The sequence below is a fragment of the Lissotriton vulgaris genome, chromosome 11 (assembly GCF_964263255.1).
Source record: "Lissotriton vulgaris chromosome 11, aLisVul1.2, whole genome shotgun sequence".
NCBI classification, from domain to species: domain Eukaryota; kingdom Metazoa; phylum Chordata; class Amphibia; order Caudata; family Salamandridae; genus Lissotriton; species Lissotriton vulgaris.
The window spans coordinates 222164484-222183770 of NC_141699.1; the positions used below are offsets into that span (position 1 = coordinate 222164484).

At 44.3% G+C, this 19287-nt stretch overlaps 1 protein-coding gene across 2 annotated transcripts in view; it reads left to right on the forward strand.

Annotated features, from left to right (window-relative positions):
* GRK3 (G protein-coupled receptor kinase 3) overlaps positions 1-19287 on the forward strand; it is a 1062914-nt gene that overhangs the window by 642789 nt on the left and 400838 nt on the right. For both annotated transcript variants that reach the window (XM_086943135.1, XM_086943134.1), the window contains exon 4: positions 9362-9463. In XM_086943135.1, the coding sequence (XP_086799261.1) occupies positions 9362-9463 (102 nt within the window). The remainder of the gene's footprint in view (positions 1-9361; positions 9464-19287) is intronic.

A 19287-nucleotide genomic window follows, 5' to 3' on the forward strand; every position in this document is an offset into this window, starting at 1 on the left:
TGTTTTATTAAGGAGCTTATACTACTTAGAGACTCTGAAGGCCATTTAATTTGGTTGGTGTTAGATCTGGGGTCTCTAGTTGGCAGAGGTAGGTACCAATGTCCAAATAGGGACCCTTGCTTCTGGTCAGGGTAAGGAGGATACACTCTTTAGATAACCCCTGCTCACCCCCTTGGTAGCTTGACACAGGCAGACAGGCTTATCAAAGGCAATGTGTGAAATATTTGTACCAACATTCACAGTAACACAGTGAAAACACCACAAATGGACTCCACACCAGTTTAGAAAAATAAAGTATCTTTATAAACTACAGAAGACCAAGATGACAAAAATCCAAAATACACAGTTCAAGAATATGATTTTAAATCAGTTCTAGTGTTTGCGTCAAAATACTCCACAGTTGCGCCACGTTTTGCCTGAAGTACCTGTAGATGTGACAAAAGTTCCAAATGGAAGCTGCAGCGTTGAAAAGCAAGCGATGAGTCACTCCTGAGACCCTGGGGAGGCGATGCAACAGCCCCGCTGGATGCAGCGTGCATGCTGCGACGAATCCGGTCTCTATGGGGAGGGATGCAATACCTTGTATAGATTCCGGTGTGCAGGCTCGGTAGGAAGCGTCTCGCACAGGCATGATGCGACGATCTTTGGGACGGCGATGATCTCAGGTGACGCAGCGATGCGCGGCGCAGTGTCGATCTTCTCCTCTCGCGGCCCATCGATGCGATGGCTCTGCAACGATATTTGCAGCGACGTGATGCGGTACGCAAGCAAGCGATGCGGCGATCTCACCCAGTGACGGCAGGCTCTGCGATGATACTCGCAGCGACAGGAATCTTCCCGCACCGGGGCACTGAGTTCCGCAAGCGAACAATGTGTCGGTTCTTGCAGCGGCAACAGGCGCTGCGACGATCTCGATCTTCGCGGTGGCGGGAATTTCCTCGCACGGTCTGGGATGCGCTCCGCAAGCGAGCGATGCATGGAAATTGCAGATTTTCTTCTTTTCTCCTTGTCCAGCTCCCCAAACAGCAGGCACAACTTCCAGAGGCCCCGCAATTGGATCAAGCACTCTAGGAAGGACAGAACTCATACAGCAGAGTTCAGGGAGAATCTGGGGGTGAAGTCCTTTTGTTCCTGGGACTTCTTAACAGGGAGCCAACTCTTCTTATGCCCTTGGAGATCTCTTCAAGCAAGGGGACAAAGCAACAGCACAGTCCTTCCCCTCTTCTTGGCACCAAAGCAACTGCAGGTCAGCCCACAAACACACAGCAGGACAGTCCTTCCTCTTCAGTCTTCCAGCTTTCTCCTTGGCAGAGGTTCCTTCTTGATTCCAAGATGATCTAATTTTCTGTAGTCTGGGTAGCCCTTTTATACCAGTCTTTCCTTCTTTCTCTAGAGGCAGTGAGGCCTTGGCTTAGTCAGAACCAGTTCTGGTCAGTCCTGGAGCACTTTGTTTACTTGACTTCAACTTTCCTTTGAGAGAGAGGGGCAGGGTCATCAGCCGCAAAGCAGGAGATGGAGCCAGCACTGTGGAAGGCTGGAACAGCCCTATTTAGGCTCAGGTGCTAACCCCTCCCACCACTCAAGGTGCAGATACAGCTATTCAGCCTAGGGCTGAATCATCCAAACTCCTGGGGGCTCCCCAGACCCTGTCACTCACAAACCAGACAGTCAATTCACAAACAGGCCAAGGCACACAGGAAGGTCAGACAAGTGAATAGCCACTTTCAAAAAGTTCTGTTCTCAAACACAGGATTTAAAAACCATCCTTCCTAAAAGATCGGTTATTAAATTCTGAGATCAGGGATACCAGACTTTAAATTTTTTATCTTGCTCCTATGGGAAGATAGCCTTTCAATAGTGAAAAACGAAAATGGCAGTATCTCACTATCAGAGCATGTCACCTACACTAGTAAATGCTCTACCTTTCACATACACTGCACCCTGCCAAGGGGGGTACCTTTGGCCTTCTATAGGGGGGTGGGTCCAAAGTGCACAGAAAGGGAAGGGTTAGGCCTGGCCAGTGGGGACACTGGTCAGGTCAGCATGGCAGTTAGCAACCGCACACAGGCACTGCGGTGGCAGGCCTGAGACACCATTTTAGGGCTACTCATGTGGGTGGCACAATCAGTGCTGCAGGTCCACTAGTAGCATTTGAATCACCAGCCCAGGCACACTCAGTACACCTTACTAGGGACCTACTGGTAAAACAAATATGCCAATCATGGATAACCAATTTCAATAACAATTTATACAGAGAGCATATGCACTTTAGCACTGATCAGCAGTGGCAAGGTTCCCAGAGTCATATTGCCAACAACCACACGTCAGGAAAAATAAGGGAGGAAGAAGCAAAACGTTTGCGATAACCCTGCAAAAAGAACCATTTCGAACAGTTGGTAATGCATTATCCACCAGAAATAAACGCATGCCCCATCCACTCATCTCTGGGACCCTGCATTTCAATTAGAGGTGGAGTAACTTCTTAGTTTCTGATGTCCGAGACTCAGCTGACTTCGCTGTTTGAATTTGCCACAGAATTGCGGGTGTATGGGCATGCAAATTCAGGGCAGAACACCCAATACTATTTTATCCTGAATGCAACGGCAATGCAAGACAAAAACAATGAACGGTGTCCATGTCCATGTCCATGTGTCAATGATGTACAAGTAGATGTACAAGTAGACAAGTACTTTTATGAAACAAACCGAACGTTGGGTGTTTGTGTCTGAAAACAAAAATGTAATCCACCCTAATATTTCTCCTTGGGCATGGTGTATATATTTTGGCAATGTTTCACCAAAGTTCATATTGCAGAACATGTATGGCTAATGCAGCTAGTTTCATGATTTGTAGGTATCATTAATGTAAGGCTCAACTGAGCGTGTTAGTGGGCTGGGCTCCTCTGTTGAATGATCAAAGTCCATGATTTTGTGAGCCATAGATGCATTGGTTATGTTAAGGGTACCTGATGTTCATGACATTGCTTATTGAAGCTAATGTTGAAATGTGATAGCTAATTAGCTTTGCACAAGAAAAAGTAAACATGCTAATGCTTCAATCGCTGCTGTGTGTAAAACTGTTGATAAAGGGAAACCCTCAGCGGTGCTTATAAGGTCTCAGAGCTAGAGCCTTATGGACTGGGTACTCTGTCACAACATGGCAGATATCTCCTCTGCCTTATTTAGAGTGGTTATCAACATAATGCTCTTGTAACATGGTGAACAGGACATTCGCCACATTTTATATGGTGTACTGTGTCTGCAAAATTCCAAATAAAGCCCTCCTATTTCTGGCAGCTTCCAATTACCGTGGACCCTCGCAATTGGCATCGGATATTTCAGCCATATCATTTTTCCACAACATACAGGATACACCGATATAATTGAAGAGTGCAGATGCGGTAGCCCTCCTCAAAATAGAATGAGTGAACTTTCAGCAAGCTGAAATATGGATTATCCCTTGTAAGCCCCATCTTCCCAAATACCCCATCCACCCTAATTCCCCATCCAACCTAAACCCCCATCCACCCTCTTTAATAGAACAACAGTGAATGTAAGTGTTAAACTGAACATTTTTCTTGTTTACACTCCATCTCTCTGTGGCCCAGAAAGGCCTCTCCTGGTCCCATGAATCTTTGAACCTATCCTCATTGTTAAGGCATGTAGAACTAAATTATATGCTAAAGTGTGAACTGTGTTATTAACAGAACGTCCTGCATTGTTGTGCTGTAGGATCATGGGACTGGCCTAAGCTCTGCTGATTCACTATGAGTTCTGTAGGGAAGGGACTCCACATGTTGTCAAAGACAGATAGGCAACCATTTAGTTTATGGATGACTTGCACATAGGGCACCATTAAAACATTTCTGAGTTGCTTATAGTAAGCAATTAAAATATTTTCCTTGAGCCAAATCTCTGGCGTTGACATTGTGTTGGTTCTCCAAAAGCGAACAATTAATATTTTAGCAGTTGCGAGTGCGGTCGCAACTCACCTTCCCTGTTGTGTGGGGTGTCGTCAGGAAAGTCAAATCATTCTTAAGAAGACCTCATCCACCTATGAACTGCTAAAAAAACAATTTCAGCAAATTCTTACCAGCACTTACAAAATTGCAACGCCCTGAAGATGCTGAATGTAATGCAGGAGTTCAAATAATGTAAAATATTACATACTATTGATCTGCCTGGAATAAAGCCCAATTGATCTAGTAAAACTAAATAAGATGTGTGGCACCAGTTGATGGTCTACCAATTTATGAAAATCATATTATCCAAATTAAGCAAGGAAGGGATTAACAGGACCATAACTATCGCATGTCTCATGCTGGGAGGTAATCAACCACAACCATTTGACCAGAATCATAAAAATTGTATTTAGATTTACTGGTGACCATCTAAGAAGTTCAGTAAAACATACAAAAGATAAATGTATCAGTTATATAAAAAAACAGTGCTTCCCATTGATTTAACACGTCCATTTCTACATTACTACAAGTTTCTTTAAAAATCATGCACAACTAATGATCTCAAAAAACTTCATGCTGAATGGTTTATTTAACTCATGTATAAAAAAACATGCTGATAGTATGTTATGAATGCAGAGTCAGTACATATCAAATAGCATAAAGTAATTTTTTTACATTATGCATAAGAAACATACATCTCAGATAATAACGGCAGACCAATATCACGTTTCAAAACCTGCCTTTCAGTATTGCAATATGGGCAATGACATTCTTTTCGACTTGGTCATCCACATTTTTAGGTACAGCCTGAGCCATCGTGCAAGCACTGCTCTGGTGATGATCTGTGGTAGTTAGATACGAGAGAGAAGCCCCGCCCACTCCCTCACCCATATTTTTCATTGGCTTGTGTCTTTGTCCTTCCTAAGTGCTGTCTTCTGATTCCTAAATAGGCTTGTTAGTCCCTCCATATCATTATTTGTAATGTCCCATGGCTACTGGTCCCTTTACTTGGTTGTTACACGGTAGGTATACTACTATTTATTGAGTTTTTCCTACATTAGGTACGGCGACAACGTGCTTTGCTTACATTTGGCGGGCCATGCCCGCTTTCACTTTCGAAGAAGCGGGACAACGGCAGCCTCTTGTTTGCAGTGCCATAGGTCTCATCTTCTATGACTCAACACAATAGAGAGAAAGGCAGACGAGGTAGTACGGAGGAAGAAAAGAGAGTGACCCAGTTACAAAGAGTAATATCTGGGATTAAAAAGAACCTGCACAAATGGTGGCCCGGCAGCACCCTAGTGCCCTCTTACAAACATCACCCGCTGAGCGAACCCCAGAAAGAAAAGTGTTTCGCTGACAGATTTTTAACTTCCAAGGTGCTCATTGAGGGGTCTGCGGCAGTGCTTTCATTACACGCTGTCTCGTGTGTTTGGGGCACAGGGCTGCTCTGGGAAGGGAGATGTGTGGGAGAATGGATCTCTGCTTTAGCGGCTCGCTTCAAGGCCAGGTCCGCAGCTGAGCGCGCCTAACAATCAAGGGCATCTAGATTCCTTTTTTGTTTTGCCCAGAAATCAGATGCGCGTCAGTCAATGGAAGAGCTGACATAAGAGAACAAGAAGGCACAGTACAGGTAGTGGGCCTGGAGTGCTGAGGCAGAATCAACCTCCCTCCAGCATGAAGCATCGTTTCAATGTGCCTCTGACCTTGTTACAGATTCGTGGAAGTGAATCATATGTAAAAGTAAGGTAGTCATGATTCAGAATCTACAGTAGCGTACTAGCGCATACTAGCGCATACTAGCGCATACTCCGCATAGGCTCCCCGTCATGGATAAAAAGAGCTATAAAAATATCATTGCTAGTGAAGAAGTGGTGCTGGGGTGTGGGGGAGGGGTGGGCCCCTTCTGGGATGCCTTGGCCACATTCACCTTTTGTTCTTCACCACCACCGACAGTTGCTGCCAGCAAAGTGACAGTACTCCCCTTTCAGTCTGGGAGAAGCGATATTGTTTCTGTTTACATTTAATATTTTTCTAACTCTGACATAACATAAGAGTATTTGCATTTTCCAAGATGTTGTGTTTCTGCAAATATTAGTTATGTGTAATGCGTACTATGAAGAGTCGCCTTACACATGGGTCTGAGTTCAGGTTGCGGATGGGTGTTTATAACAGGGCACAATACATAGCTGCAGAGTGCATGAGAAATACAGTGCAAGATACTAACAGAGCCTGTCAGTGCATCACAAACGGGTTCAGAATAGATGTTCATTCAATACTTGGCCCCTCTGCAGAGCTCACAGAGCAATGGTCAATTATAACCGCCGTTATATGTCAACGTATGCGAAGGAGGTGCACAGCTGTAAAAGTATTGACCTGGTCAAAGTTAGAGAAAATGCAGAAGTTACAGATCCCTTTCAATTGTGTGTGTTTGTGTAATGCGATGAAGTGAAGGAGATGCACGGAAGTATATGGAGGAGAAATTGAAAAGAGACAGCTGCTGTGGAAAGAGGTGAGGTGTGGGATATGAACTGATTGCTTCAGAAAGAGCAGAAGAGAAAAAGAGTATAAGTGCCTCTACTTCGAAACTGCAGAAGAGAGTGATGTGAAGAGGAAATTGAAAGTGATTATGACACTTCTTCAGAGTCTGTCAACATGTTTAAATGACTTTGTGTGTGTGTGTTTGTAAACGCAGGCTTCATTATTCCCCATCGTAGGTGGCCCAACCAGCTTTTTCTGTGGTCCCTCGTGTGCCCCCTAAAATTCAGTCCTAGAGATGCTATTGTAGTCAAGGGATCCATTGATGCACGCAAGAAACTCAATAATTGTTGTATGAAAATAATATCCAGCTGGCCTGGCCTATAAGGTTGTTAACAACACTAAACCTGAGATATAGGCCTGAGATGCTGGTGAAAGTGAGAGACTTTAGCAATTGGTATAGCCTGAGGCACAAAGGGTACAATGCTATTATAACACTACGCCCACTACTAATATATGTAATTGCCATCTGTTGAGGGCATTAAGAGCTATTAGAATGTTGAAATGTTGCGAAAGCCATTGAAAAAAAAGAAGTAGTTCTGGGCTAATACGTGATCGCAGTAGTGGTTGGTGTCAGGGCAGGAAAATACAAAAAAACAAACAAACAAAAAAAAAACTTACCTACTTCCTGCTGCATCGCCGCTCTTCTGCTCCTCCCGGCTCCAGTCCACTACAGGCACAGGCTCCTAGATTCCCCTGTGGCCAATCCAGACGCTGATCTCATGCTGAAGAGCAGCGTCAGGATTGACCTGAGCGCCCTGGATTTGCGCTCCCAGATAGACTAGGAGTCTGTGCCTGCTGTCTCCAACTCTGCAGTTAAGCTTGGGTTGGAAACATCTCAGTGCTCATGTGAGTTGGCCAAACCGACATGCGTACTGACAGCAGTGCGCACCACTCCTCCTGCAGCCTGTCACCTATTAGGCCCGCCCCCAAGACTCAGCCCAGGAAAGAAAAATAAAACAATAGTAACCCCATTTTATTGTCATATTGTTTTTTGAAATTTTAAGGCTGCTGGCAGGGAGACAGACGCTCCTCCGCCATAGAGGAGGATCCAATGCTGCTGTTCACTGGTATCAGCATTCTGCTCCAGCATTCCAGTGTGTGTCGTCCTGTTCCGGGCATAATTTGTTTAAAAAAAAAAGGTCAGGGCCTTCGTCAGGAGCCCACTGCAGCTTGCACCATACATTGCCACTGTCAGCACTGCTAATGACAGTACTTACCCAACTACTAACCATCACACTGTCACAAGTGTGACAATTCAGACTTTTCGAGGGCCCCAAAGCTATAAGAAAGGCATGGGCGGCAGGTATTAGTTGTTTATTGAATTAAGAAACAACGGTTGTTCTGCTCATCTTCATATTTAACAAACCGTGCCACCATGTGCCAGCTGTCATAAGTGGCGGTGTTGGCAATTAAGTGCCTGTGCCAAGCCTGGAAACCACTGGCTCAAATTAATCACTGATCCAGTTTCTCTCTGTTTACTTTGGAACATTCTAATCTCAGGGAATTGACTGTTGTAATAACAATCTAGCTCTCCTGCTTTGGCTATATTGTTAAAGGCTATCTCGTTTTTAGGTTGAGCCTGAGCTAGCGCGCATGCGCTGCACTCGCAATCTGCTATAGTGGAGTAGGGAATAAAGCCCCGCCCACTCTCTGCCCATATTTGCCATTGGCTTGTGTCATTGTCCATCCTAAATGCTGACTTCTGAATCGTATATAGGCTTGTTAATCCCTCCTTAGAACTGCCTCCTCTTCATTTGTCACCTCCCATGGCGACTAGCTCCTTTACTTTGGTTGCTATACGGTACATGTTATTTAGACTGTGAGCACTATTTTCTTTATCCAGTTTCTCTTACTGTAGGCAGGACATGCTTTGGTGCATTCTTTACAACCCCTCCCATCCTTCCTCCCTCCTATTGTCCGTGCTTTCTTTATCCCCCCTCCCTCCTGTTGTTGTTCCTTCTATACCTCCCTCTTGTTGTCCCTGCCTCCACTCCCCGCCCTCCCTCCCTCCCGCTGTCCGTGATGCCTTCCATTTTTTTGTCAAAAGTGTGTTTATTGGCATTTTTAGATAAAAAAAAACATGCGACAATCCCGCACAACGTCCCACGCAGGGGGCAGAGGAGGAACCCAGACCATATATAGTTCATGACCTCTAGAGGTAACCTAGGACAAGGCCAGTGGCGGCCATGGCGCAAGGGGACCACAGAGTGTTTACGGGCCCACCTTCGATTATGCCTTCCATTTTTAATAGATCTCACATTTATGCAAGTTGGAGCTATTGGTATTATAAATGACAATACCTTTTATTTATGTTTAGGTTCTTAAAACATAAAAAAATGCACTGTGATTAACAATGTCAATAGCTTAAACTTGCGTAAATGCGAGACCTATTGTATTGCAAATGCTTGTTATAAATAGTCCCTCAATAAGAGTGGACTTCTACATATGTTCAGGAAAAAAATCTACAATTTGTGCGAGCAGTCTCTCAATTGTCGAGATTCGCTACTGTGATGGAAGAGGCCAGCAGGTTGGTGGATCATCAACCAAACTTTAAATAATGCTTTTACTCACTTAATCCCTGAAAATGTCCCTCTCTTATTGCTGTTTGCATTTGATCCATCAAACGTCTCCTGGGAGGTGGGTTAGGGTCACATGCCTACCTTAACAGATACATTTATAGTCTTTTAATTTTTCAAGTTTAGTGTTTTAAACACGTTTCTCCACATTCCCACTTTAACTAAACTGTCTATTTTTTCCCATTGGTTTTATAAAGGGTTTTCACTTTAAAATGTAACTAAGCAGTATGAATTGTTTTAAGTAACTTAACAAAGTTGAATAATTATTTCCCTTACATTGCAGATAAAAGAATATGAAAAGCTGGATTCTCAGGAAGAGCGCCTTTGTAGAAGCCGGCAAATATATGATACATATATCATGAAGGAATTGTTGTCTTGTTCGCATGTAAGTTTCTCCTTTTTTGATACATTTTTGGCGCCTTTAGCATATATTTCATATGATTTAGAGCACAACACAAAATCGAATGATGAAACCTTGGAGGGTGAAACCTGGAAGGAGGAACTACTGAATTTTATTTCCCGATTTTGAGGTGTCCATATTTACCCATGCATGTGACACCAGAATATACCTGATTGTAATGGAGTGCATTTTTACCATGCTGTGATGTGGTTTTATCAAGTTACTAATGTACTGAATCCTCATCACAAGTGCTAAAGCTAATATATACACGAAAGATAACATGCCGTAATCCGGCTATTGTATATATTTACTGTTTGCGTCAATGTCTAAACTTTCACATAAACGTTGTTTCTTCATTCTTGTGTGGTTGTAAAGATCAGCACACTCCTAAAGAAATATTCATGCACTATGTGAGTCCTTCCCACATAAGAAGTCCAAATTCTCATCCAACACATAAGTTCAATAAATGAACCTCCGAATAAATCTGTGGTAGCTATGGCACAGAGCTGACAGGCTAACCTTGCGGATAAGTGTGCAATGTAGTTGGAAGTACTGAAACAGTTAAAAAGTCAAAACATAACACAAAATCTCACAGCCAGTTTCCAAAAATAGAGAAACTGTTAATTCGAAAAAATACACAAATAAAAAGAATAAAATCCCATAAGGGTTACTAGTGTTATGTTTTTTTAAGTTTGAGGACAAAAAGAACCAAGAAAAAGTAATGCACAAATCAGAAGTCACTGTTAGCATTTCACCAGGATCTAGGCATGATTACGGGCCTGCAGTGAGGAGTAAGGTCGGATGCACCAAACGGGTCATCCCGGTTAAAAAAAAATTACCTTCGGACTTAGTCTCTGAAATGGAAATCCTCCAGTTTGTCATGTTCAAAAGTTCTGTTTCCAATTAAGTCTACTTGAAGTTGGATAACCCTAGGACAACATCCCAACGAATGCATTGGTTGCAGCAAGGAAATACTCAGAGCAGAAAAATCTAAATCCCCGGACTTCCAAAGTTCTCTCTTCAGTCGTACTTTTGCCTGGTCAAGTTGTCTTTATTTTCACTTATTTCTTTTGTGAAGGTCAAAATCCTCCATCAGGGCAAACCTAAAGCTGTATCAAAGTAAGTCCTCTCAAAATTGAACACCTTTGTGGAGGGGTCCCATGTATCTTCTAGGGGTTTCAGAAGTCAAAAACTTTCCGACTTTCTGGACACCACTTGGAGGCCAGGGTTTAATCCAGTCCTACCCCCACTGATCACTCTAGGAACCTAGGCGTCATTCAGGACAACAAGCTAACCATGACAACACAGGTCATTTACACCTCCTCCTCCTGCTTCTTCATCCTCTGCATGCTTTGTAAAATAGCTAAATGGCTACCCCAAAGCTCAAGACATACCATCACCCAGGCCGTCATGTCCAACCGACTGGACTACGGCAATGCACTCTACACAAGGATCGCAGCTCACATCCTCCGACTACAGACCAAATAGAATGCTGCAGCCAGACTCATCCTGGATCTTCCTAGACAAATCCACATCAACCTCTACCTCAGGGAAGTCCACTGGCTTTCTCTACAGATAAGATAAGAGTTCAAGCTCCTAACCCCTGCATACAAGGCCCTATCTGACTGTGACCTGCCTACTTGAACCACCATCTGAAATTCGATCGGCTCACCAGACACCTCCGATCAATGTCCCTTTCTGTAATGCTCACCCCCCATAACCAATGTAGCAGATCAAAGGTCACTCCTTCTCCTACCTAACAGCAAAGACATGGAAGAGCTACCCTTTCATCTACGGACCTCCCCATCTGTTTCAAAATTCCAAAAGCCCCTAAAGATCTGGCTATACCCCGGTCTTCATCACACTTATCTATGAATGGGCATTTCTTAATTTTCAAGTCAATGAAACTCCTGAACCCTCTCCAACTACTCTTAATGAGATGAGAGGAGTCACATACCTCACAGCCAGGTCTTCCTGCCATTAGGCCTATGCCTTTTAGGATTCTTTACAGGAGCCGATTTAACACTTCATTAAGGTGACAGCACTGACGGGGACAGCTGCAGACATTTTAATTAGCCTATAAGAGCTCCAGGGAGGCAAAGTCCAACTTTATAAAAGTCACATTTCCTATATATTTATCAAAACGCCTAAAAATGTGTTTTTACAAATAATGTTTATAAATATCTATAGCTTATCCCAAACCAAAGTTAGTAAAAATAGTAGTTTAATTGCATCTCAGTATGTCTTGTAGGACCAGCTACAGCCCTGTACAGGGAACATAGCTTTTGGAGACTCGTCACCATATGAATATGCAATAATGAAATATGTTGTTACAGAAGTTTTATACACCAGGCATCCTCCTTCGTTGTCCACCTGGCCTAATTAAGGATGACATATTTAATAATCAAAAGTATGTTTATTTTCTGTTTAAAAGAGTTATTGTAACATGTTTGCCTGCAAGCTTACAAGCTCTCTTTGTAGGCCTGAAGAAATGTCCTACTCAATGGCACAGATGGTGCTGCCATCTAAAGGTGACATTTAACTTTCCATGCTATTGGTTTATTTTCCAGATCCATATATTATGACCTTACTGGAAAGTTAAGTATCACTATCTGGGGATTAAGGGTTTTGGGGCTCAGAGCACATACACAGAGGACTCGACATCACTGCTCTACGTGCAGAGTTGAAGAAACAGCAATATCAGTCATCAAAGAAAATAAAGACGACCATGCAATAAAATCATTTTCTCACAGACCCTATATCAAGTGAGCAGCTTTTGATGTGGGTAGGACGGAGGGGGAGAGTTACATTGTATATGCACTGCAGTGCTCTTAAATGTCCATTTACCTACCAGTAATCTTTATTAATCTTAGTCCTTTAAGACATTGCTCAATTCATTATTTTTGCGCGTAATCCTATCTACCTCGAAACAAGAAGCCAATAGGATGTTAGGTGGAATGATCCAGCTACCCGTGCTGGGTAACTCAAGGGCTCTCCTTCCCAGCATTCTTCCTGGATTGCCAAGCCTTGAACCATAAAGGCACAGTAGGGTGGGAATTATTTAATATCTAAAATAAGGACTGAAGATTATAGGTAACTAATTTGTCATTACATCCAGAGTCCCTGTTTCCCATTCAATACTCTTGAGTAATACCAAAGCAACCAACATGTTCTTCATCACATGTAGATATCTATACTACTATTATAAAGGAAGAACTTTGAGCCTTTGAGGCGGGTAAACTCGGGAACCACAGCGCCAATCCACACACCCAATACTTTGTTGTAATCCTCAGGGTGTGCAGATGGACATAGGCTATATAAACTTAATAAATATACGTTATTTAAAATATTCACGAAATAAAAAAGTAGTCCCTTGGAAGAAGCGCCGGCCGCGACGAGCGTGCCCGACGTGAGGAGTGCGGGGAGGAGTGGCGTCCAGGAGCGCGAGGAGGACCGGCGGACATGGCGCAGGGAGGAGCGGGGAGGAGCGGCGGACAGGCGGTGAGGAGCGGCGGACAGGCGGTGAGGAGCGGCGGACAGGCGGGGAGGAGCAGTGAGCGGCAGATGAGGTAGGTTATTCATTTATTTATTTAGGAGCGGTGAGCAGCAGAAAAATGAGGCAAAAATGAGGAGCGCGAGGAGGAGTGGCGTCCAGGAGCGCGAGGAGGACCGGCGGACATGGCGCAGGGAGGAGCGGTGAGGAGCGGCGGACAGGCGGTGAGGAGCGGCGGACAGGCGGGGAGGAGCAGTGAGCGGCAGATGAGGTAGGTTATTTATTTATTTATTTAGGAGCGGTAAGCGGCAGAAAAATGAGGCAAAAATGAAAATCGGGAGCAAGAGGAAGCAAACGGAGCATTACAAAAGTGAGCCAAACGTGCATTACTGGAGGTTAAAAGTTACGTGTTCAGGTTACAAAAGCGTACATCGTGAGCAAGAGGAAGCAAACAGAGCATTACAAAAGTGAGCCAAACGGTGCATTACAGGTGGAAAAAGTTACGTGTGCAGGTTACATAAGCGTAGAAAGTAAACATAGAGGTATAGGAGGAAAAAGTGACCTGTGCAGGTAGCAAAAGGAAGCAAACAGAGTAAGCATGGGCGAATTTTGCGAATCTCGCGTTCGCAAATTTTGCGGATTTGCGAACTTGCAATCCGCAAAATCCGCGAATTCTCGTGAATTTGCGGATTTTTTTTTTGTGTTCGCGCGGGTTTCTGCCAGTTCGCGAGGGTTTTGTACAATTTCGCAAACGCGAACTTACCTGTCGGGTCGCAAGTTTTGCGAACTTGTTGTTTCTACGTGTCCAGCCTGTTTGGGACACTCTTCTTCATCACTGCCACTCTCTGTCACCACTGACACTCTCTGACTACTCATGCCACCCTCTGGCCCACCCATGCCACCCTCTGTTTCATCACCGCACCCTCTGGTTGTCCAGTGTACATTATTTTCGGCAAAGCAAAGCACACCTTCCCTGCCTCAAGTGACCTGAATTAATTTGGGGATGATTAATGTGTCACAGAATCTTTTTTTAGCTGGCACCTGCTTCCTTAGTGCTTCCTGATTAGTGATCTTTTGCACTTGCTAAGTGCTTTCATTGTTGCAAAATTAGTTACAACACCTGCCCTGCCCCAACTGACAATAATGAATTAGGGGCTGATTAATGTGTCACTGGATTTGAACTTCCAGCCTGGCTCCTGCTTGTCTGCCTTAACTGTAATTCAGGACCTTTGTGTAACTATTCTGAGGGTCAGAGCAGGGTCACATAATAGTTGCAAGTAGGCAACTGAACTCTGGAGGGGCCCCTCAGGAAGCACTACAGGAAATGGCTACTAATGATGAGCTTGAACTTTTGAACCTGGTAAGTAGTTTCAGTTTTGCTAAGATCGTATTTCTGAAATTTAGCGCTTATTCGCGGGGCGCGAAGTTGAACTGGGAAGCCGCGAACTCATGCGAACAGTGCGAGCAAGCCATAAAATCCGCTGCTCGCGGATTTGCGGATTTTGCGGGAAATTCGCGAATCTCGCGGATTGCGAATTTACCGAAAATCCGCAAAATCCGCGAGCGGAACGGATTTTCCGCCCATGCTTAAAACGGAGCATTAAAAAAGTGAGCCAAACGGTGTATTACAGGAGGAAAAAGTTACGTGTGCAGGCTACAAAAGCGTACAAAGTAAACATAGAGGTATAATACTGCAATATATGGAAGAAGGCTCCGGGGGACCCACGGACAACGTCGGGGTGGGCGGGGGCCCTGAAGCCTAATTGCTCCCGGACAACGTCGGGACGGGCTGCTACAAAAGCATACAAAGTAAACATAGAGGTATAATACTGCAATATAGGAAGGTAGCCTCCGGGGGACCCACGGACAACGTCGGGGTGGACGGGGGCCCTGAAGCCTAATTGCTCCCGGACAAAGTCGGGACGGGCTGCTAGTCTAAAATAAAAAATCACATGTTATGCTCACATAAGGTATGTATTAACAGGATCTTAACCAACAATGTAACACGACTAAGTTCAACACTCTAACACCAAAGTTCACATTTTCATTTTGCAGTCTATAATTTATGATATAGATATTATTTACTCCCCAGGTGGCAACTCTGCAGATCTCATCCAATGTTACCCCATTATCTCCACTCACAAAACTGACATTCCCCTCGTTGAGCGACCAGATGGAACTGGTATTTTTGCTAAGGAATCTGCAAAAGTTGTCTACTATCTAGTGATTGAAACTGGGGAAGCTGTTTTTCCTTATTCTGTACCACCAAAACTCACAAACAAACGTTCAGATTTGCTAAAAGGATGTGACCTGTAAAAATAACTGGAAAGAGCTCTCTAGACATTCCTCAAAGTCAATCCCAGCACCTGAGGAGAAGTTGTAGACAACTTTGGGGAAACAACTGGAAGCACACTCCCTGACTTTTATAAAAGAATGATGTTTCTCTGGTACAAATATAGAATCTGGCCTGTGTACCATCCCATCCACCTGGAAGATAGAAAAGGTTCTTGAACTAAATGTTGTGCTATGTTATGCAGATTTGGAGAGCGCATTATTACCCAGGAGGGTGTCCTGGCACTAGACATGTGTTAGTCTAGCCACACCTAGGGGGAATACTAAAAAAGACAGGTCTTCAGCTTCTTGCAGAATTCAAAAAGTGAGAAGGAAGCTCTTATGTATAGCGGCAGGTCTTTCCATGCTATAGGAGTGATGTTGTAGAAGGCTCGACTGCTAGCTCATGTTTTTCGTATGAGAGGGATGTTGCAAGTAGGTGCCCAGATGAGCGAGGTGTCTGGATGATTTGTGAAATTCAATGCGATTTTTGAGATATGCTGGGCCAGTGATATGTAGTGTCTTCAAAGTGTAGGGGAGGAGTTTAAATGGTGCTCATGTGTAATGGGCTTGGGTGGTCATGTTCATATTGCTGTTGATAATTAGGTTCTTGGTGTAGGTGGTAGGGCTGGGTATCGGTCCTAGTCCTGTTGGACAGCGGGTGGCTATTCCTGAAGATCAACATTTTTGACTTATCAATGTTCACCTTTAAACTGTTGATCTACATCCAATGGGCTATTTCAGTCATGCAGGTTTTGAATGTGATCATCTTGTCTGTGAAGGAGATAATGAGTTGCATGTAATTGACGTAGTGTAGGAGAAGACGTTGATGTCAGGAAAGTGGGTGATGCTAACTGGAGAGATCATGTATGTGTTGAAGAGTGTTGTGCTCAGGGAGGACGCTTGCATTCCTTGCCAGGTGAGGTCTTGAGCATCTGAGGTGTATTGTGCCAGAGAGATTGATTAGGTCCTTCTTGGTCAAAAAGAAGCAGACCCATCTGAATGTGTGTCTTTGGATCTGACGTCATATAGACATTCGAAGAATATGGGGTGGGAAACTGTGTCAAATTTTGTGGAGAGGTCCAGGAAGATGAGGAGGGCTGCCGTGTCTCCTCCATCCAGAGAAATTCGAATATTATCTGTGGCAGCGATAAAGGCAGTTTGTATGTTGTTGTTGGGTCTGAAATCAGACTGAGTGGTATTGACGAGTTGGTGGTTGTTGAGGTATTCATTGATTTTATTTTCTCTAAGACCTTGGCCGAGGGTGGTAGCAAGGCAATCAGTCTTTAGTTGGTGAGCATTGAAGGGTACAAAGAGGGTTTCTTTCTGCAAAGGAACACAGTTGCATATTTACATTCATCTCGAAAGGTCATGGAAGACATGGAGGCATTCAGAATGGTTGTGAGCAAGGCACTAATGGGTTGCAGTCCTTTGGAGTAAGCGGATGGACTTCATGGTGTTGGCGGTTTCTTCTGGTATGATGATGAGCCATGCGGTTAGCATGCATTATTTGGATAAGATTGGGAGACATTTGGCAGTGTCTGTCAGGCCTGGTTGTAGTTGCTGTAAAATGCTGTGATTCCGTTGCTGATGAATTGAGAAAGATAGTTGCAGTTGTCCTGTGAGGGGGTAATCGAGTTACTGGCGGCCACTGGTGAGGTGAAATATGGTGAGGATTTTTCTGCTTCTGTTGATGCTAGCATTGATGCGGTCCACCAGACTGCATTGTCCCTGCTCATTCTCCATTTACACTGCAGTTGTTTGCAGTGATGTTTCATTAGTCTGAGTTAACTCGATGTACCATCTGCCCTGGGCATTGGATCTTGTTGTATTGCTTTGTTAGAGGGTAGGCAGGGAGTCAGTGCAGGAGATGATCCAATTGTTTAAATTTTTGATTGATTGGAGAGGCTGTATCTGTGTTTTGGTTGGTGGGTGTTGAGAGTGGGTTGCCAGTCCATGTCAGTGATGCTGCACCAGTTTTAGTGAGCTGGTCTTGCAGTAGTGCATGTGCTTTAGATCATACAGCACTACTGAACTTAATGAAGGGGTGGTCTGTCCAGGGGACTGGTGTGGGCCTGTTGACTCGGATGCTGCTAAAGGTAGTGAAAAATAGGGTGAAGTAAAGATCAGGCGGTATCCAGCGACCTGTGTTAGTCCCTTTACTTGCTCAGTGAGGCCCAGGATTCCAAGGTCTTCAATGATTGTTTTTTAGTTGGGGTCAATGTGGTCTTCCAGGTGGACATTAAGGTCTTCAAGTAAGATATAATTGCTAGCATCAAGAGTGAGTGGAGTAATGAAGTCTGTGATGATGTTGGTAAAGTTGATGAACAGTCACAGTAGTATGTAGATGAGAGTGCCACTTAGGGTGAAGTTGGTTGTGACAGGGAGCTTGTCCGATAGGTGTTCCATGTTGAAGGATGACATGTCCACGGATGTGTTGCAGCCAATGGTATTTTTATGATTGATGGTGATTCTGCCTCTGGGCTTGTGAAGTTGGTCTTACCTGGCAAACTTGTAGCTGGGAAGATGGCTGTGGAAAAGTCAGGTGCTGATGCAGGGTTCATCCAGGTTTCCCTGAGGAAATGTAGGTCTGGAGCATTGTCATGCAGCAGGCCCTAGATCTCTGTGGCATGTTGGGTGAGTCAGAGGGTGTTGAGGAACATGAATGCAAGTGTGGAGTGTTGTGTGGGTAGTTACAGGACTGCACGAGTCTGAGAGAGTAGAGTGTTGGGTTGTTGTGTTTGAGTAAATGCATGAAAACTTGCAAGAAGTACAGAACACTCCATTGGTTTTGTGGTGTAATGAGGCAGAGGCATGTTGGGTTGCAGCTGGGGTTGAGGGCACAGAGGGTCACACCATGTTTGAGGCAGGAGGGGGGAGGACCAGGGAGCTGGATATAGCCTAGGTGTGGATGGGCATGGACAGGTTTGCCTCTGGTTTTTTTGGGGGTGCCAATGGTAATCCTGCTGCTCATGTTCTCTGTTCATCCATGTGGTGGAGGTAGATTAAGTAGATTTTGGGAGTGGGAGAGTGATGTAACTTCCTGTGCAGATGAATGATGGGAAATCCAGTGATATCTCTTCCTCTGCAAATGGATTGATGGGACTAAAGGGCAGCACACATTTGGCTTAAGCAGGAAAATGACAGCTTTCTAACAGTGTAGTTCCCAAAATAATAATATAACATTTGACTTTATAATAACGTTGGATTTTTTTTTTAACCTTTATTTGTAGTACACGCAGTTACAAGTATGGGCCTACAACCATCCCGGCCGGCCGCTAAACAGAGCGAGAATACTGCAAGCAATATGTATAGTTATAGCAGATCGAAACCTGGGGTCATAAAATAACAGTACAAAGCTTGTAATCAGACATAACAGCTTGAAATCAGGATTTAAGAGGTTCATTTTCAAATAAGGAACTAAGGAAGAGGTGTCGCACAGTCGTACACAGTCCCGCAGTAGTGTGCGAATCAGGATATCTACTAACAGTATTAATACAGAGGAAATATCGGGGGGTAAGGTATACAAAGCAGAAGAAATGCAGGCGCAACCCCAGCGTGTTGCGAGTCTAACCCCCGCCCCTCAACACCAAACATACCGCAAAGAGCATGAGCGACGACAACACTAAAAAGGGAAGAAAGACTAAAGGGCCATAGAAACAAATATCAATCAACCACCCATCCCGCAACCCCCCACCCTGCACACCCGCAGAAGGCCATGGCCTACCCCCCCAGCAGCGTGCCTGTCGCCCTAATAGAGTCCCAAAATATAGAGAGATAGAAGAAAGAAGAAAAGAAAATAAGCGGAGGAGGGCCCTCATCGTGCCGCCCGGCCCCGCCCCTCGCCCCTACACCTCGGAAATCCCAAAAAGGAAGCAATACTGTAATAATGAATAACAAATCTCGAGCACAATAGCGATGAAATATCGATCGAACATACCCACTGCACCGTCTGCCAACAATAAAGCCAATAGACCATGAACCA